Genomic DNA, 19779 nt, shown 5'->3' with positions numbered 1-19779 from the left:
TGTGTTAACATTCCGTTTGTTGCAAAGCAAATAGGAAATTTGAATTATTAAGGGAGTTGTAAAAATATCCACACATCTTACACTAGTTGTAAGATACAGAGATGGAAAGGTGCTCACAAGCAGAGCAAATGCAATTGCTGGAATATAGAGCAGTTTGAAAATGAAAACTGTCATTGTTTGCCAAAAAATATACTTTTGTGGATTGTTTTCTAGTGCTGATGCGAGATTTGCAAGCTTCCGAACACTTATCAATATTGGAATGTATAGCAAAGCAGATATCAATATACATATCGTTTGTGAATACCTGAAAAAGTGAAAAACAGCATGTGGTGAAAAAAAAAAAAAAAGAAAAACAGCATGTCAGGCTGTCCCATCGCTGCACAATATCTGTGTCGTCACAGCGCAATGTTTTCAAAAAGTGTTTTCCCGCCATTCCGTGCGCAGTGGAGCGATGGGACAACCTGACCCTGACACCACGTTTTTAAACAGTAGAAATCTGTAGAAATTGAGAGCAAATGTTCAGTTCTTTTTGGAATAGAGAAAAAAATTGAGAATTTTTACTAATTGCTCTCAATTGTTTTGTGATAAGCTGAACTCACTAAAAGCCCAATTTTGATTATGTTCATCTCATTTTCTCTTAACACCCAAACATATAAAATGGCGTCTTCAAAACTGCATGCAACATACAACAACCAAATCCTCCTGTAAACCGATTTTTGTATACTCGATACACGCTTTTCTTGCGATGGGAAAAAATATAAGATGAATTTTGCAATGCCTAATAGAGAAAGAAGCAAGTTGAAGACGTGGGTAACGAGTGAAAGTGCCTGAATTGCAAAGAATATGGCAAGTCCTGACACTGCTATATAGGGTCTGAATAATGTTTCACGTTTATATCAGAGTTTGAAAAATATAAATATTACGATTTCCTAACAAGAAACAGAACTCCAGACAACATCCCAGCTATGAATATAACGTACAGGATGGACATTACTACGGTCATTTTGAAAAAGTGTTTGGTGAACGGGTAGATTAGTACCTGAAATTGTGTTACTTTTTTTGAAAAGAATATTTTTTTCCTCACAGCTTGATCTCTTTTCCGATTGGCTTTGTTTACATAAACATAAAACGGAAACAATAAAAAGTAAATTAGTATAATAATGCCCGTAATTAGATTGCTACCATTGAATATTATAAAGTACTCTACAGAATCAGTATTGTTCCTGACAATTGAATTCATTTTAATGAAGAAAAAAATCCGTAAAGCAGATTGTGAAGAGAACCTAGCATTGAAATGGTGGAGATACTGAACAGGTGATACTAAATTTCACCTTTTCATGTGATCGTTGGCTGGCCTAAATTAAATGCCCGGGGACTAGAAAACTCAGTTTGCCAATTCAAAAAATGGCCTAACAAAAGCGGAAAAATTCTAGGCCGTGTAGTCCTCTTGGAGTTTTTCTTTTCCATTTTTTAACTCTCCAGGAGCTTCAATTTGAGTGAGTAGGCTTGCTCCAGGTTGGATCCCATTACGAAACCCACGAGTTTTAGAAAATTTTTCATGTTAAATTCCTTTGCTCAAACAATATAAAAACGATTCAATAAAATCAAATATTTCACGTTTTTTATTGACTTTTATTATATGCAAACAAAAAACAAAAATTTTTATTTTGTTTATTCATCAAAACTTTATCACTTTTTGTTCCAAAAATTGTCAAATGCGTTTTCTGACGGCAAAGTTGAAAAATGGAGATCAGTGAGTTTTTTTTTCATACTTTTCAATTTTACTGTTCATCTGAAGAAAAGTAAATTTATCGAATTTTACAAAAATGCATCGACTTTTGCTTAAATTTATCAGTTTTGTTCGAAAGTGTTATCGATTATCAGAAAACACCTATTTTTAATGATTTTTTAAATACTTTTCAGAGTGATAATCGTTGGTCTCGAGCTGAGCATTCTTGCCGGACTATTTTTCGTCCTAATTTTGACAATATTAATTGGATTGATTGCCTATTCAATATGGAAAATCCATCGAAAATGTAAAAAGGCAAAAAGAAGGAGAAGCTTATTGATTAATTATTGATTTTTTTCCAAACTTAAACAGGTTTTTTAGAATAAAGTTTTTGCCAGAATATAATCATGACCTACTTTGCACCAATTTAAAGAAAAATTGGGTCCCGCCACGTAACCTACACATGTAACTGGGATACTGTAGTATTCGTGGAGAAACCCACAATTTTTTAAGTTTGTTTGAGTTTGAGCAAAGTCTCTAGATGTTGAATTCAAATTTCCAAATTTTAAATTTGGGAAATTACATTTTTGGATAACTTTTTTATTTTTCCGATATTTTCAGATTAAAATTGTATTTTTGCACAATTTGTCTCTTTTTTGTATTGCTTTTTTTTTTCTTGGAATTCTGCCCAATTTTCCAAGAATTCTGTCCACTAAAGGAGCAGAAGACATGTTTGAGTCACGGCTTAACGTCAAATTGAAATGAGGTTAATACTTAGTACGGAATTGAAGCTTTTTCTTCGCTTTTTTCTGCAGGCTTATTGCAAAAAAATAGAGATAAAGTTTGTAGTTTGAAAGTGACAAAGTTGCGAAATTTAGGTTTAACCTCTGAAATTTTTTTCCAGATATCCTCCTAAGTGTAGCAACAAGTTCAAGCCTAACCCTTAGTCTAGGCCTAATCCTAAGCCTTAGCCTAAACCTTCAAATTCCCATATTTCTTTCTTCATCATTTCTCAGATTCCTGAATTTTCAGACATTTTTCTCCTTCTTCTTCTATTATTTTCTAAGAAAATCGCTAAATAATCTAATTCCCTAATTTCCTTCTTTTTCTTTTTGTCCGAAATAAATCTGAAAATAATTGTTTTCCGGAGAGAAATTTGTTGTTACTGAAAACATCTGAAAATATGACGAAAACATTTTTCTCCTTTTTGACCTTTTTATTTTCCGTTTAAAAATGTATCTCTCTCTACCTGGAAAGGGAAGCTTCCGTGTAAATAACTGGATTTTGAACTGAAATTTTGTTATTGGTTTTTTAAAAATTATTTTTTAGTTGAGCCATCTGTTATGAAAATTTTGGATTTTTGGGAATTTTTGGGAATTTTTATGGAATTTTATTTTTGGAAATACATGTCGAGAGAGCCAAATTTTACACCAGATTTCGGATCAAAAATGTTATTTTCTAATAGTTCCGTGCCTGTGAAAATGTTTTTTGTTTTAATGAAAAATGTATGAAGAGTTAACAAAAAAAGTTTCATGCGAGAGATTAACTGAAAAAATTAATTATTCAATAATATTGGTATACGTGCCTTTTCACATGTTTCATTATAAGTTTAATTTTTACTTTCCGTTCTGATGAAGTATATTTTAGAAATTGCGATTTGTTTGGGATTTAAACTTCGAAAAACCTTTTCGATTTCCCAAAATGTTCTTTAAAATTTTAATAGAAAGCAAAATTCCCTCCATTTTTGTCTATTTCGCCATCTTTCTATCTATCTATACCCGTTCCCTCTATCTATACCCGTTATACAGTTATTTATGCGTTGAGTTTTCAACTAGCACGATGTAGCAAAAGTTATGGTAAATATTTTGTTTGTGAACAATTTTTTGTTAGCTTTCAAACCAAAAAAGTTACACCAGAAAAAGTATAAACAAAAGACAATTTAAAAAATTTTCATTTATCAAAATGTTTTTAGTTTCAATTTCATCGTGAAATCTTAACTGCTTACTGCTTCAAAAATAACAAATAGCCGAAGCACAAAAAAAAACAAAAGCATCGAATTTCGAGGAAGTTTCCGGTGTCTGGAAACTTGGAAAAACACGATTTTTTTTCAAATTCCCATTTTTTCAAAAGTCCAATCTCTAGAAGATCTCTGAAATCGTGTATTTAGCCTTTTTCATCACTTCCTTGTGTTATTTGCTCACTTACCAGGACATCATCATAGTTTTCTTAATTACTTCTAGTGCTGTCTGGTCCCTTCAGGGCATGTTGCTTCGCGTCATCCTCATTTTCGATTCATTATATGAGTTTTTGAAGTTTTTTCGAAATTTTTCATCTCAAAATATAGAAAATGTTGTTCTGATAATTTTTGTCTCTTGCAAAGGTTTTCTACCTTGTACGGTTCTCGAGATACACGCAATTCAGTAGATAGCGAGAGACTGTGGGCGAGAGAAGAAGCAGGCGACGAGGCGCCTGCGTCTCTCCTCGTTCCACACTCTCTACGCCACCACAACATCAAAGCCCTGTATCTCCAGAATGGTAAGCGCTAGGAAAAAGTTTTCAACTAACGAAATGTAGAAAAGTGTATGATCAATATTTTTTTACTTAATAAAATGTTTGCAGCTGTCATGGTTTTTGAGAAAAAAGCGTTGAAGCAAAAGTAAACGGAAAATCTTTTTTTTTTTGAAAACCTATGATCTACATTACATTTTTAAACTTCGCATCATTCTGCTACACACTCTTCCTGGTGCTAATGAGGTGCATAATGCAGGAGAAGCGGTTATTAGTACCCTTAGTACATGTGTATAAAAATAATTGCGTAGGTTTGCTGGTTTTTCATTGCATTTTCATTGAGTTCAGCGGCACCTTGTTGCTTTTTAAGTTTCAATGTTTATCTGAACTGTAACTTTTTTAGTTTTGTAGCTTATAACAAATTGGCAACTGACGCAATAACCAGTATATCATTCTCTACATTTTGTTAGTTGACAACTTTTTTGTAGCTTTCGCCATTCTAGAGGTACAGATCATCAAAATTAGAGAGTGTGGAGGGGGAAGACGCAGGGCTTCTCGTTGTCTGCGTCTCCCCTCTTGCTCCACGATCTCTGCTCCTTAGCTTTAAACGCTTGTATCAGGGCTGCGCGGAAATCGGCAATTTCGGCGGTTGCCGAAATTGCCGAAATCGCCGATAATTCTATTGCCAAACGGCAATTGCCGCGCACCCCTGGCTTGTATCTTTGTACTCGTTATAGATATAGTAAAATTTCAATAAATGAAAAACTCTAGAATTGTATTTCTTGTAAGTTTAATTTTAAAAATTAAGAAAAAATTTCAAAAACACTTCCTAAACTCCGTATATCACCTGGAAATAATTGTTTTCCGGCTGCTTAATCGGAATTCAGAATTAATTTCATAATTATATTGTTGTATGTACCCAGACATGTGAACTTTGCTAAATGTTAGTTAGCATACTGAAAAATTTTTGAAGAAAAACATGATTTCGTCCAGCTTTAAAGTTTTGGAATAAAACTTGAAATTTTAAATTTTAAGCTATTTCCACAAATTTAACCTTTTTTTTAATTGTAAATTTTAATTTTTAGCTTTCTCGACATTTGTTAGCCGTACCCTGCCACTTTCCATAAAATTTGACAATTCTGTGCATTTTGTCGTAAGGTCATGTGCACTGGGCGTTGTTTACACAGAAGTGGGGCTACAGTAACCTAAAGAGCATGAAAAATGCGGAAAACGCTGGTACCAACAAAAAGATGAAAAAGAATTTAAAGTTTGAAATTTTAAAAAATTGAAAAAATCAAATAAAACATAAATTTCTCAAAAAATGCCTCCCATTTTGTCGTAAGATCTGATGCACTCGTCTGTGTTTGCACAGAAATGGGGTTACAGTACCCCCAAAAATTAAAATTAAAATGGACGCTAGAACTCTCGGAAAGAATTTCCAAGTTTAAAAAATGAAGAAAATTCGAATTTAATAATGAAATTTCATGAATTGGGAAAAAAAGAAAAATTAACATTTTTTTTCAAAAATTTATTTTTTCAACTTTTAATTTTCCAAACCACTTGTTCATACACTTTATAAATAATTACCACCTACTACCCTCTTTTTCAAGTATTCTATATTTAGAGCACGTCATTTAGCCACCCCAAGGAAGGAGAAGGCGAGCTTCTGCTCAATTCCAAAACTCAAAAAAAGTGGAAAATTTTCTAGTCTCGTTTAGTTTGTTTGTCTACGACGACGTGAACTTTTTTCTCATTTCATAATGAGTATATGATCTTCAGCCTTCACACTTTTTGAGCCCACACTTTGTTTCTCTTTTTTCCTTCTCCTGCTCACTTTTTTCCCATAACTTACAATTCTAGTGGGTTTTGAGGAAGTGCAAATGTACATGTACTACATATACTTTTTGTTGTGTTTTATTTTAAAACAATTTGAAAAATGACAGCTTTAATTTTTCCAAAAAAAAAAATTTTACTTGAAAATTTTGTATTTCAAAAAGAGTAAAAAATTGAGATTTTTGTGCTATTTTATACTGAAATTTATGTTTTTCGACATTTTTTACCGCGATCTGACCATTATCAACAAAATTTGGTTAATCTGTGCATTTTGTCGTAAGGTCTGGTGCATTGATCGGTGTTCGCACAGAACTGGAGCTACAGTAACCCCAAAACTTCTAAATTTATGCTGGAACATCGGAAAATGTTTTTTTGGATGTGAAACACAACAAAAAACTTGAATTGATTAATAAAAACTTCAAAAATTGCAAATATTTGAAAATTTGAAATTTGAAAAAAATCAACTATTTTTAATGAAAATTTCAAAACTTGTAATATTCTAAGAATTCATCCATTTTAAGGTTTTAATGTCATTTTTGCGTCTTTTTCAGAAATCTATGCTTGTTTTGTCTGAATCTCGTGACGTGTTCGAAACGAGAACAATGATTCATTGTTGTCGCCTCATCTTACTATAAGATTCAGAAAAAAAGCACAAAAGTTGTGGTTTACTCAGTTTTTTCAAAAGATTTTCTCAAGCATCAAAATTTAATATTTGAAAATTTAAATTCAAAAAAATTTTTAAACAATTAAAAAAAAAATTTTTTTTGCAATTTTAAAATTTTTATTGCAAAAATGCTTTCCCTACTTGACCTCTTTTTAGAAATTTGGCAATTCTGTGTATTTTGTTGTTAGATCTGGTGTATTGGTCGGTGTTCGCACAGAACTGGGGCTACAGTAACCCAAAAAGTTTGAATTTAGAGCTGGAACTATTTCAGAAACTGTTTTACGATGTAAACTTGCGCAGAACTTGAATTAAGAAATTATAAAACGTGAAAATTGAGTTAAGTTCTACATTTTTAGTTTTTCAGAACTGAAATTGGTTTTCCTCGAATTTTTTATCATTAATATTTATGTCCACTTTTTTGCTAAAAAATTGTTCTTTGCTTCAATATTTCAACAAAAATATCTTTTTTGTTTAAAAAACTAATCCCCACCTACAATTTTCTTTCAAAAAAATCAAAAACTAATCCTTTTTGCTTGAAATACGCCAAAACTGGTCACAGGTCTAATTTCAGAACAATATGCAAAACAAAGTCTTCGAAAAAGGAATACATAAGATCAGTCACGTTTTGAAATAAAAAAAAATACATATAAAAGAGATGCGCATATTAAAAATTTTTTATTTTTCTTCAAAATTTTGAAAAATTAAAAATTTCAGAAAATTTTCAGAATTTTTTTTAATTCCGCAATCTCTTTTCCTGATATCGTTTAAAACCCTTCAATTTTTTTCAATACAACTTCCACGCGGGACCTAAAAACTCTCTTCCAGATTCCCCATGACGTCCTCATCATCAGAACCCCGGGACCTTGACGCAGAACGTGACGCCTTCATAAAAGAATGGACTGCCACGTCACAACTACTGTACTATACAGTAATCTGCGTGTCGGTGGTCACTTTACCTGCGTTGATATTCATGTTCATCGTGCTTCGAAAGTACAAAAAATCCAACTATTATCACTTTTTGTGCGCAATTATGGCCGGCAATTTCGTGCTGCTTGCCACAATTTTTTCCAATGTGATTTCGGATAGGAATGTAATGATTTTTGCTGGTAAGTGCATGCAAAAGATTTTTTGACATTTTTTTTTTAGTTTTTAAAATATTGAAAAAATTTTTGAGCAGAGTTACAGTGGTTTGGCCCTAGAAATTTAAAATGTTAACCCACGGTTTTAAATTTTTTATGTGCTGAAATAATAGAGCTTAGCCTGTTGCTCAAGTTGGTGTTTGTTTGAGTTCAAAATATTGATTTTAGCCCAAGTTACGAAGGTTTCAAGTTGGTGGCCTAGCATTTTCAGGGAAAAACTCTAGGGCAGAAGTTAAAAAAATGTAACTTCCTTCAAAATAAAATTGCTAAACTTAACAAAAATCAATTTACTTGCAAAACACTACTCTCCTTGGATTTCTGGGCAACTTCAAGTCACGTGGCCTAGAATTTTTCAAAAATCGGCCTCGATTTTGAATTTTTTCTAAGGTTGTAGAGTAAATCCAGATCTTCAGATTGCCGGTTCTTATAATTTAATTTGACAAATTTAATGCAATTTGTGAAGGTTTTAAGTTGGTGGCCTAACTTTTTCAATGAAAAATCGTAGGTCATCAATTTAAAAGTATCATAACTTGCCTCAAAATTGATATTTTCAAATTCTGAAAAAAGATTTTGGATTTCCGGAACTTTTTGTACATTTTTTTTAAATTTCAATCTATAAAAATTTCAGGTATCATCCCGGGAGTAGTTGTCTGCAAGCTCAGCGCATTTCTGGTGAACACCTCCTCGTTTTTTGTACATTGGGCGTGGGTGGCCATGTATGTGCAGGTGAGGCTTTTGAAATCTAAAAATTATAGAAAAATGTCCATTTTTCAGCGATTCCTTCACGTTTTCTTCCCATTGCGGTCCCATAGAGCTGGCGACAAGAGCAAGGAGATTATTGGCGTGTAAGTTAGAAACTTGAATAGATACGGATAAGGTATTAACTGTGAAGTTGTAGCTCAGGAAATTTGGAGCATTTTATTAGTTGACAAGTTTTCGATAGCTCTGCAGACTTTTGAGATGTAGCTTGATAAAAATTGTGAGAAAAAAATTTCTTAAATTTTTTTGTTTTTATTTTTAAACAGTGCTCAAATTTTGAATAATATTTTACATTCCAATTTCAGATTATTCGCATTCTCCGTCATATCCCAGCTATGGACCCCAATCCTTATCACGGAGTTATCAGTAGGTGCAGACGCCTCATCAGGCACCTACTGCGCCGAGGACCCGAGAATCTTCGGCGAGATCACGCTCCGATATCTGATATTTTTCGAGTGCTTCATGACATTTTTCCTGCCGTTAGTGCTCACAGTTATCACGGATTTTTCGGTGTTGATTATGCGAAATCCGTGTACTTCGAAAAATGCGTTTACTCTGATTTCGGCGGATGAGATTGTGCACCATGAGAGTACAGATGAGAAGAGTCCGCTGAAAATTGTGCACAAATCGAAGATCATGGTGAGATTAACAACAAGAAATTTTGAAAAATGTGGGAATAATAATTTGTTAGTTAACAACTCAACTTTTTTATAACTGTTGTAGTTTTTGAGATATGAGATTGTCAGTTTCGCCTCTTCAGCTGTCTTCGTCTCTATCTTAAAACTGGACAAAGCTAGCAAAAATTTGTCAACTATAAAAATATTGCTAATAAAATTTGCTACACTTTGTCAGTTTACAGCTGTCTGCTAGCTCTTACCGTACCCGAGATACAGATTATCAAATTTGGAGTGGCGTAGAGAGTGCGGAGAGTGAGAGACGCAAGGTGTCTCGTTGTCTGCGTCTCCCTCTCCTCCACACCCCCTTTCTCTGCTTATCAATTTTGTTTGCTTATACAACAGAGATATAAACATTTTTCCAAAATCAAAATTTCCTATAATATTTAATATTAAAAGTTGGACAAAATTGGAAAAAATAGCGATTTCGGAAATTTTATGTCTGCGTCCCTATTTCAAAAGTGGGCGGTGCTAGCAAAAAGTTGCAAACTAACGAAATGTAGCAAATTTTTTGCTTTACAATATGTCGGTTAACAACTTTTTTTTTAGCTAGTATACTTTACGAGATACACCCCTTTTCATCCAAAATTTAAAAAAATTTTCAGCTAGATATTCGTCGGAGAAACGACGCGATCCGCCGATGTTTACTTTTGGCTACCGTAACCCTTTTACTCAATCTTCCAAATTATTCTCTACAACTTATTGATGAATTCTATCATTTCCGGGAGAGCGAGGATTTGGCAGATCGGCGGAGGTTTGTGAGGGTAAGTTGAAAAATTTCCTACCTAATTGTGCGTGCCTACCTGCTTGATAGGCGACTTCGGCACGCGGTAGGCAGGTAGGCAGTCAACGCATAGGCAGGTTGGTCAGCGACCTTATACTGGCAGCCTATGCCTACTTGTCTGAAAAGAACCTACGCAGGCCTCCTTTCGCCTACAATTTTGTTTACTTTTCAGGCTGACGCAATTGTCTACATAATATACCTACTTCAATTCCCAACCGTTCCATTGTATATGTACTGCCTGAAAACTGATTTCGATAGGACCAAATTGTAAGTTCTCTGTTTTTTTTTCTTTGACAACCGCAACCGCTCAAATTTTTTTCAGAAATAGCTCCGGGCGACGATCCACATCTCATTCTTATGTGTAATTTGAAATACGAGCGTTCTTTTTTTTTTAATAAAAATGTACAACATTGTTTGAATAAATGTTCAAACTCTTCAAAAAGTTGAAGACAACACATGTAAGGTAGGGCTTCCATGGCGGGCAGGAGCCTGATGTCTGCCTGAAACTTGCCCGCCTCACGCCGGCCTTTTGCCTCTTTTTTTCAATTTGACGGGAACTTACAAATGTCACATATTTATCAATTTGATGAAAATCGAATTAAATTTTTTTTAAAGTTCACGCATGTTTATGCGTAAGGCGTGAATTAAGGCGAGAGGCAGGATTTAAAATCAGGCAGGAAGGCGTTTTAACGACTACATAGAAGCCCTTTTAAATTGTAATACAGAACCCACAAGGCAAACCAGTAAGCTACAAAATTGAGAACTCAGCAACTGTATCGGCCAGACAATCAGCTCAGCAACTCGACACCCGAGGTGGCCACCCAAATCAAACAAATTCTTACGAAATCATTTAAGTTTTATTTCAAAGAAAAAAGAACCCGCAACATGTCGAATGAGGGAAATTAGGAGATGTTTTCAGCTGCAGTGCAGACCCATGGAATTTTTGGGGGAAAAATATACAAAAAAATTCGGAAACTATATGGAGAAGTTTTCCGGCAACGGTGGCACCGGCAAAAATGCACATCTTAGGAAGAGTACCAGAATAAGCACGTTAAACATTTCGAAAAGGAACAAGAAGAAGAAATCGATTCTCGCGAAGATTTTGTTCCATTCGATTTCTACCTGAAAATTTATATAATGATTATCGATTTTTTTCCCTATTATCGATTTTTATTATCTATTCCACTCACTCTATGCTGCCACTTTTGTTTTTCTATCCGTTCGCGATATGTCCTCTGAGCCCGAGCCACTTCGATGAGCTGATTGTAAATCGCGATGAGATCCGGGAAACGGGGTCTGAAATGTATCATTTATTTTAAATTTAATAACTAAATCGGATTCAGCTCACCGAGAGCTTCAATTAAAGTATAATTATGCCTAGGTTTTGAAAAAAAATTGGGTTTCGCCACAGCTAACAGGGTTACTGTAGTTTTTGCGCCGAAACTCAAATGTTTGCAATTTCAAGCAAAATAGGTCATGATTATACTCAAATCAACGCTCTCAACGAATTCCGAAATTTAAATAAAATTATGTTAAAACTCACGTGATAGCAGTTGGCTTCTCATTCATCGCCACTCCATTCAGCCCACTATTCTGTTTGACGACCCGGCAGACATTCAAAAAAAGTAATCGATAATAGTGCGGGGGTGGCATTTTCGAAGTTTGTATGCAGCTCCGTGACATAGAGAGCATAGCCATTGACACGGCGACCCCAATGGCGCAGAGTAGGATGACAAGCATAATGTAGTACCCGAGAAGGGGGATGGCGTCGGATTTTGGCATGGCGCCAGCTACAATGTCCAGGAGGACAGTCATGGCTAGCAGGGAACCAAGTCCCAGTGACACTTTCTCATTTCTAGGGCCGTCATTTGAGCCGGGCGAGAAGATTCCGAGAATTGAGAGGGCGCTGATGAGAAATGTAGGTACTACTATCACTGTTATATAGTAAGTTGGCCTCCTGTTTAGGTGCAAGATGTAGTGAACTTCAGCCCGATATTCGCCCTCTTCCATGAATTTCATTTGTTTTACGGTCACGTTCATCACTTGCCATTCAGCGTTTCCCTGCAAAATACACTAATTTTTTTTCTCAAAAATTTGAAATCCTTATCAAATTCTGGCCTAGACTCAAAAAACTAGAAGTCTCAAGTGTTCATTTGAAGGTAGCGGGTGATAATAACGGCAAATAGCGGGAAATATGATGCTTGGTACGCAGCCGAGCGGTGTTTGCGTTCTTTTGATGCTACAGTAGCCCAAGCCCCGACAAAACTTTCTATTTTTTTGAAATCTGAGAACGTGTTCTGAGAAGGCTGTCTCATTACAGTTTGATCTACAAGAAGTGCGGGAATTTCTTTCCAGAAAATCGTCACCACGCCCTTGACCACGCAAAATCAGATGAGATGTCTGCGTCTCACCTTCCGCATTTTTTGAAGATCATAGTGAAATGGGACTTTCTGACTCTACGTGAGAACGTTTTTTGTTATTTTTTTTTGCACTCAAACACTCTAACGATTTCCTAGAATAATGTTCTCACTACTTGAAAATAAATATTTTCCCACATAAATTACAGCTTCCACCCCGCTTTTTGCTCTCTTTCTGCTTGTTTTTCGAACTTTTAAGTACAAAAAATATCCAAAAATTCATAAAAAATTAAAGTATTACTATAACCCAAAAATTACGCAAACACCGATATCTTGCGTACTAAACACTTTAATTTATACGCTTGCAAGCTTTGAGCAAACATTTTTTGGGTACATTAATTGGAATGTTGAGATTTGTTTTTTAATGATTTTTTTTTTAGTTTTGAGAAACGTTAGCCTTTCAAGCCCAACTCAGTTGCCGGTAAAGCCATTGCTTCGAATTTTTGCAACTTTCTAATAAGGAACTAAGAGCTTCAGGGAGACAATAAAATTCGAAAAAAAGCCTACCGAAAAATATGAGTCTACCGGTGGCTGGGTAGCATTCACATCCATTTCCTCCACCGACAACAGGGGGCTCGCGAGAGCAATCGCACAGAATTGGGTGTCAAATGGGAACAAATCGATATTTATTCGACACAGTGTGCTCACAAATTGAGGACTATTCACTTTTACGTGACCGGTGTGCTGTATCCGGACATCGTATCTGTCATCGGTCAGCATGTCTTTGGTGTCCATGCTGAAAACAATTCTTATTGAAATTTCGGATACAACTTTTCAAGAGCTTATAATAAAGCATAATCATGCCGTAGTTTTGAGCCTAGCTGAGGCCTAAGCTCAGGTCCATGCTCTAAGCGTTAGCGTAAGCCTAAGCCTAAGTCTAAGTAGGTCACGATTATATTCAAAACAGAGCTCTCAACATGCTGAATTCGAATTCTTTGTTCAAAATTTTTTTAAAACCAAAATTCCAGCGCACCTGTTGTAAATAAACAATTTTGGAACCCAAACTAGGCTTCTTGGCATGACGACCTGTGTGAGGCCTGAATGATCTGCAGGATTCCACGCTAGTTTTGGATCCCTCCACTTTTGTACATGCGATATGACAAATGAGGCGACTTGTTGGTTTTCTCGCTGAAAATTTGGATATTAGCTGAAATTCTGCTCAAACTGGGATTTGCAATCAAAATTTTGAGTTTTTATTGCAAAAACCGAAATTGTCGTCAAAATTTCGTTAAGACACAAAAAACTAGTTGCCTCTAGCTCAAATTAAAAATTTTTGGTTACTGTAGCTCCAAAAGTACGCGAACACCGAGTTTGATTGCGTATCAAACACCATATCTTACGACATTGAGAGCTTTTGGGTAGGCATTTATGAGTAGGCTAATTGAAATGTGGGAACCTAAATTTTATATTAACTTTGTGTTAAAATCAGTTTCAGATAAATTTTTTGACACAAAAACTTACAACTTCGGTCAAAATACCCAGCACAATTGTCATGTGCACTATTACCGGCCGATTCGACTCAGCAAACGGTCTCACTCGCTTATCGTATCTTCTTTGAATCGTTTCAATGAGGTGTGTAGGTTCAGCTGAATAAATTATTAATTTTTTGGGTCTCGCCACGAAAACTTTGCGTTGGGTTTATTCTAAATACAAAATTTGATTCCAGCTTACTGAGAGCTTTGATTTAAGTATAATCATGACTTACTTTGAAAAAAAGGTCTCACCGCAAAGTCCTTCTGGATTACTGTAGTTTTCGTGGCGAAACCCAACTTTTTTGATCAAACTAGGTCATGATTATTCTTAAATCAAAGCTCTCGGCGAGCTGAATTTAAATTTAAATTGTTTAATTTGAAAAACACCAACTTTTAATGTAGTCGTCTTCATAATGCCCATGCTGGCTGTGTTGCAGAAGCCTGCTAGATCTGATGTGGCCGACTTTCATAGATATTAGTACTGATAGTAGTTGTATAAAGTACATTTTTAGCTGAAATTAGTGATATTTCAACTTCGAGATGAAACGTGAGAAAAAACTGAAGAGAAATGAGAAAAATGAGAAAACAACTAAAATCTACAAAAAAAATGTTTAGACTCTTAAAAATTTTAAGAGTCTAAATTCGAATTCTTCGCCTTTCAATTAGTTTAATTCTGTATTTTCAGCCAAAAAGTTCTCAGTGTCATAAAGTGTGGTGTTTGGGACGCAGGCCATCGGTGCTTGCGTACTTTTGGCGCTACAGTAACCCAGAAAACTTCAAATTAACGCTGGAGATTTGTTGTAGTTGTTTGGGTGCTAACAAAAATTTAAAAGTTTTTACAAAATTTGTATTGTTTTTGGTGTGAAAACCAGTAAAATTTCTTGAAATTAACCAATACTGAAATATCAAAAAATTTCACTAATCTATAACAAAAAAGCAAGGAAAAAAGAGTTCAAAAGCTTGGAAATTCGGCGGCAAAACAAATTTTATAACAAGATTTTCTCGAGCGTCTCTATAGGAGTTTGAAAAGTGTTCTGAAGCAAGGAAATTTCGCGGAAAGTGTGACGAAACAGCTAGTTTTTCAAAAAATTCAAAAATAAACTTTTATATTCTAAAAAAACAGTGAAATTGTCTTAAATTGCACCATTGTCTGGGGATGTTTGGTGAAAGAAAAAGTTGGGTGAGGGTGGAGGCGAGAAAAAGAAGATAGATATGTGTTTTTTGATTTATTTCATGCTTTTTCGCGGAATGCCATGTTCCTTGTTGTGTTCTATTCGTTAAAATTTATCTAAGAGAGGAACTTTCAAATTCAAACCATCATATCTCTGCAGGTTTTTTAGATATCAAAAATTTGTCAACTATGAAAATATTTTTCATAAAAGTTGCTATATTCCGCTAGTGGACAACTTTTTGATAGCTATTACAGGAGCAAAGTTGTGCCGGTTTAATATTAGGACGTGAGAGAGGGGAGAGACGCAGAGCGTCAGCGTTCCTCGTCGTCTGCGTCTCCCGTTTTTCTCTGCTAGCTTTAAGCGGCTGTAACTATGCAACCGTTAGAGTTAGAAAAATAGTGAAAGAGACAATTTGATTTTCTATTGATTGCCATTTTGAAAATTCAAAAATACAAAAAATTTAAATTTCGGAAAAAGTGACTCAACTGGGAGCACAGATAGCTATGAAGCATGAGACCGGGGTTCAAGTCCCCATTGAAATCGATTGTTTTTATTTATGCAGAAACATTGGGAAATGACAAAGAGGGAAACACGTGGTGTCAGGCTGTCTCATTACAGTTTGATCTACAAAAAATGCGGGAATATTTTTTCAGAAAAATTGGTACGTCAGCACGCAAACTCAGATGAGATGTCTGCGTCTCAACTCCCGCATTTTTCGAAGATCAAAGTGATATGGGACTTTTGTGGGGAAATTTCAGATCTAAAAATTTTGAAAAATTAAATAATAATTTCCTGTATAGCAAATTATATAATACTTCTTAAAAATGTATTTAAATATTACAGCATTTTGAAAATTTCAAATATCTCAAATCGTTAAAAAACAACTTGTAAAAACTGAGAAATCGAAGCGAACCGGAGTTTTTCCATAGAAAAAATTCAAAAACCTTAGCCACCATCTCCCTAGTACAACCGAACACTGATCAGCAGGCGGATCACATTTCAAGTACCTACATACATATGCATTTCACATTCCAAAGTGTCTCCAGGAATTCAGACAATGGCAAAAAAAACTTGAAAATATCGGAAAAGTTTCGAAATTTTTTAGAAAAGTGATATACACTCGAAGTGTAATATGCGTAGCAGAGACAAAAGGATAAAGGTGTCGAATTACCAGAAAAAAAGTAAGGAAAAATTAAGAGGAAAGATGCAGAAATCTGTCGTGTGTGAGAAAAAAAACACTGCGAAAAAATTATTATTTTGAATTTTTTCAAGTTTTAAACTAGTGTTCCCAAAATTTGCAACATTTCTTCAGTTGGAAAATTTTCAATATCTCAAACCATTTCTGAGTTGGGAGGGTTTGAAATTAGGAGGCGAGAGAGGGAGAGAGGAGAGACGCAGAGGAGCAGAGTGTCTCGTCGCCTGAGTCTTTCCTCTGACTTTTCAGGCTTATAGCTCTGTAACAGTGAAATCTAGGCAAACGGCGTAAGAGACAAAAATGTGTAGAATTTGATTTTCTATAGAACGGTGTTTTAAAAATACAAATAATAGAACGGACAGAAGCAAGAGTGTCTCTTCGTCTGAGTTTCTCCTCTCTGTACTGTACTCTCTCTCTCTCTCTACTGAAATTTCTAGGATGTGTAACGACGTAACCTACAAAGTGAAGAAACAAAACTGTTCAGAGTTTTATTTTCTATCGAATATATATTTTAAAAATTAAAAATTAAAAAAAAAGTTTAAATTTTCCAAAAAAATTGCTCATGGTGCATCGGACCAAGTAAAATGTAAAATTATTTCAGAGAAAGAGTAGGGTGGGGGTGGTCAATGCTAGTTCCTTCCGGTCAAAACTTTGACCTTCCAAACCTCTAACTCGAAAAAAGTTGAGAAAATTGAAGAAGCGGAAAAAATAATAATAAAAGTTTTTGGCAGGGGGGGGGGGAGGAAAATGTCTGGGCCCATGAGCACACCTCGAACTTTTTTATGTTTGTGCATTCTTTTGTGCTTTTTTATGCTTTTATTGTTTGTGTGTTTTTTTTCTTATTGAGAATTTGTCATGTCTCTGGGAGATTTAAGTTCACTAAATTTGGGTTCAACGACTTTTTTTCAAAAAATTGCCTCAATATTTTATAAACTTTGAATATTTGTTCGAACTTTGAATTTCTTATCAAAATCTAGATTAAACGCAATAATAAAAATCTATAGCTTCGATTTGAAGTTTTCGGGAGTACTGTAGGCCCAAAAGTACGCAAACACTGGTGGTCTGCGTACCAAGCCCCATATTTTAGGAAATCGAGAGTTTTTGAGCTAAAAATTCATGGATAGATCAATCACAATACGGAGAATTTAAATTATACATTGAAATTGAGTTTGAAATTTTTTAGGGTTCCCGATTTTGCTCTAATTTGCCCGTTTTAATGTAAATTCAAAGAAAAATTATCACGAAAAACTTGAAGAAACTCAAAATACCTTTCAAACTCTTGGCCTTTCTCAAAAAAATAACAAAGTGCTTCCCAGGGGCGGATTATCCTTTCACATGTCGCCACACCGGCAGGGGGACTTCCCGGTTTTAGGATTTTAGGTGGGAAAATAAGGGAAAAAGTGTTTATACTTTGACCTTTTTTGTGAGAAAATTAAAGTATTGAATTCTAGCCCACAAATTTTTTAATGAAAAATTCGAGTTTCCAATCTTTCTTTTAGTCTATACAAATTTTATGCCAAAACGCTCTCAATGTCGTAAAATATGGTGTTTGGTACGCAGACCACCGGTGTTTGCGTACTTTTGGCGCTACAGTAACCTTGAAATATTTTCAAACTAAGGCTAGAAACTTCTAGTTTTTTAAGTCTCAATCAGAATTTTTTGGGAATTCAAATGTTCTATTCAAAAATCAAATTCCCAAAAGGTTAAGGTTCATTTTCAGATAATTTCTGTCACAAGAAAAATTTGCACAACAGAAAAATGTGCGTGTCACAAAAACCGAATTCAAGTCCAAAACACAATGAGCAATTATTTGCCTTTTTTGAATAGAACTCGAGGGTTCAATTGCTCCTGATTGCTGGCTCATTTTCATAAAAAATGAGTACGTGGGTTTCGAAAAAATAGGAAAGTTCATATTTCGTAATAATATTTTCGGGAAAAATTTGCAATATGAAATTTGAATTCCCCATACGTTGTTTAGTCTACCCATGAGTTTTTCTAGCCAAATACCTCCCAATGTCGTAAAATGTGGTGTTTGGTACGCAGATGACCGGTGCTTGCGAACTTTTGGGGCTACAGTAACCCGAAGTTTTCCTATCAGTGCCAGAGAATGCTATTTTTTGATTCCGAACACAAATTTCACGAGGAACTCAAAAGTTAAATTTTTTTGCAGTTTGTTGCCATGTAATATACAGTTTTCTAAATGAGGTGCCCTAACTTTGGAAAATTTTGATTTGGTGACTTTTTACTATGAAATTCGATTTTTCACGTTTAAATTACAGTGCATTTGTTCTTCCACTTCTACGACTTTAAAGGGAGGCGCATTTATGCGGAATGGTCTTGTCGCGCGTTTAGTCTACATTTTTAACAGTTTTTGTTCAAAATTTGCGTAGATCACGCGTAGATCACAATTAATTTGTAAAAAAGCAACAGAAATAAGAAATATGAGATAAATATTTTGTGATCTACACGAATTGCACACATAAACTGCTAAAAATGATGACCAAACGCGCGGCAAGACCATTTCGCATAAATGCGCCTCCCTTTAAAGTCGTAGAAGTAGAAAAACAAATGCACTGTAGTCTACACATGAATTTTCAGCCAAAAATATTTTAATGTCGTGAAATATGAAAAATATATTTTCTGAAATGTTGTTGTCGTGGTAAACTAGAAAGTTCTAACAACAAAAAAAGATAAAGTGAAAACTCAAAAAAGCAGCTCCAAGCGCTGGCAAAAGAACTACAAAATTCTCAAGTATTCCACACTTTCCCCGCCGTCAAATGGCCGGTGCTTCTTGCTCAAAAAATGCTAATCTTCCCCATTTTTCAGAAGGGGAACTTTTCGTGTAGGAGGAATTTCTAAAAACGGAAGTCACTTGAGACGTCGCTTGATAAATTGGGCAGGTTTAGGGGTGCTAAAACCTGCCGGAACTGGTTTTAGAAATTGGAATTTCGAAATCTGGTGTTGAAATTTGGAATTTTCGTCGAGTTTTAGGGTAGCGGCCAAAAACTAGAAGTTGCTAGCATCAGTTTGAAACTTTCGGGGTTACTGTTGCGCCAAAAATACGCAAATTTGCGTACCAAACACTGTATTTTACGAAAATTGGAGCTTTTTGGCTGAAATTGGCAGGGTAGACTATATGAAAAACGGAGAATTCGAATTTTACAACAGAAATTGATAAAACCAAATAATTTCATACGTTTTCTGCCCTTAAATAATATTTCTTACTAATAGTGTGCTTTAAATTTAAAATTTTAAGTTTTTTGGACAAAATTCGCGTTCTCCGATTATTTTCTGGTATGAAACACAAAACTAAATGTTTCTAAGATTAATTTGAAATTTTCAGGGTTACTGTAGCGCCAAAATTACGCAAACACCGTTGGACTCTATTTTCACTGGAACACTGTATTTTACGACATTGAGAGCTTTTTGGCTT

The 19779-nt window shown here is 34.9% G+C and overlaps 4 protein-coding genes and 5 non-coding genes across 9 annotated transcripts; 3 read left to right on the top strand and 6 right to left on the bottom strand.

The window, feature by feature from the left end:
- Positions 1-113: 113 nt before the first annotated feature.
- srz-60 (Serpentine Receptor, class Z) lies at positions 114-1274 on the bottom strand (the record flags this gene model as incomplete). Its single annotated transcript, NM_001356914.2, has 5 exons — positions 1085-1274; positions 924-1039; positions 600-873; positions 194-304; positions 114-137 (listed from the first exon to the last, which is right to left on the bottom strand). Exons 1-5 carry the CDS (start codon positions 1238-1240, stop codon positions 114-116), a joined length of 681 nt encoding a protein of 226 aa, NP_001343611.1. The 5' UTR covers positions 1241-1274.
- 21ur-12524 lies at positions 620-640 on the bottom strand. Its single transcript, NR_053045.1, has one exon.
- A 365-nt stretch (positions 1275-1639) lies between the features above and the next one.
- C04C3.9 (uncharacterized protein) lies at positions 1640-2131 on the top strand (the record flags this gene model as incomplete). The annotated part of the gene is made up of 2 exons (NM_001268321.3): positions 1640-1753; positions 1924-2131. 2 exons carry the CDS (start codon positions 1640-1642, stop codon positions 2038-2040), a joined length of 231 nt encoding a protein of 76 aa, NP_001255250.1. The 3' UTR covers positions 2041-2131.
- A 3235-nt stretch (positions 2132-5366) lies between these two features.
- On the bottom strand, positions 5367-5447 carry C04C3.13. Its single transcript, NR_053044.1, has one exon. It is a non-coding gene; the product is annotated as an Unclassified non-coding RNA C04C3.13 (non-coding RNA).
- Positions 5448-5789: 342 nt separating this feature from the next.
- On the bottom strand, positions 5790-5928 carry C04C3.11. The gene has a single exon (NR_053043.1). It is a non-coding gene; the product is annotated as an Unclassified non-coding RNA C04C3.11 (non-coding RNA).
- On the top strand, positions 5812-6014 carry C04C3.12. Its single transcript, NR_053042.1, has one exon. It is a non-coding gene; the product is annotated as an Unclassified non-coding RNA C04C3.12 (non-coding RNA).
- A 317-nt stretch (positions 6015-6331) lies between these two features.
- Positions 6332-6415, bottom strand: C04C3.10. Its single transcript, NR_053041.1, has one exon. It is a non-coding gene; the product is annotated as an Unclassified non-coding RNA C04C3.10 (non-coding RNA).
- Positions 6416-7557: 1142 nt separating this feature from the next.
- Positions 7558-10361, top strand: C04C3.6 (G-protein coupled receptors family 1 profile domain-containing protein; the record flags this gene model as incomplete). The annotated part of the gene is made up of 6 exons (NM_067941.2): positions 7558-7840; positions 8502-8599; positions 8648-8718; positions 8938-9271; positions 9912-10070; positions 10263-10361. The coding sequence occupies exons 1-6, from the start codon at positions 7567-7569 to the stop codon at positions 10359-10361; spliced, it is 1035 nt and encodes a 344-aa protein (NP_500342.1). The 5' UTR covers positions 7558-7566.
- Positions 10362-10939: 578 nt separating this feature from the next.
- Positions 10940-14491, bottom strand: lgc-9 (Neurotransmitter-gated ion-channel ligand binding domain protein). Its single transcript, NM_067940.5, has 7 exons — positions 14371-14491; positions 13969-14093; positions 13481-13635; positions 13015-13243; positions 11634-12151; positions 11281-11386; positions 10940-11212 (listed from the first exon to the last, which is right to left on the bottom strand). Exons 1-7 carry the CDS (start codon positions 14483-14485, stop codon positions 11066-11068), a joined length of 1395 nt encoding a protein of 464 aa, NP_500341.1. The 5' UTR covers positions 14486-14491; the 3' UTR covers positions 10940-11065.
- Positions 14492-19779: the final 5288 nt, after the last annotated feature.

Source organism: Caenorhabditis elegans, chromosome IV (genome assembly GCF_000002985.6).
Source record: "Caenorhabditis elegans chromosome IV".
Lineage (NCBI taxonomy): Eukaryota > Metazoa > Nematoda > Chromadorea > Rhabditida > Rhabditidae > Caenorhabditis > Caenorhabditis elegans.
This window is presented reverse-complemented; position numbering and strand designations above follow the sequence as displayed.

What these genes read in the sequence shown, in the direction of transcription:
- lgc-9 (NM_067940.5), bottom strand. Translation starts at nt 14,485, where the DNA reads ATGTACTTTATACAACTACTATCAGTACTAATATCTATGAAAGTCGGC. An exon ending in CGGTAGACTCATATTTTTCG is followed by an intron (nt 12,152 to 13,014) that starts GTAGGCTTTTTT and finishes TGTATTTTGCAG; the next exon opens with GGAAACGCTGAATGGCAAGT. An exon ending in GAGAAGCCAACTGCTATCAC is followed by an intron (nt 11,387 to 11,633) that starts GTGAGTTTTAAC and finishes GATACATTTCAG; the next exon opens with ACCCCGTTTCCCGGATCTCA.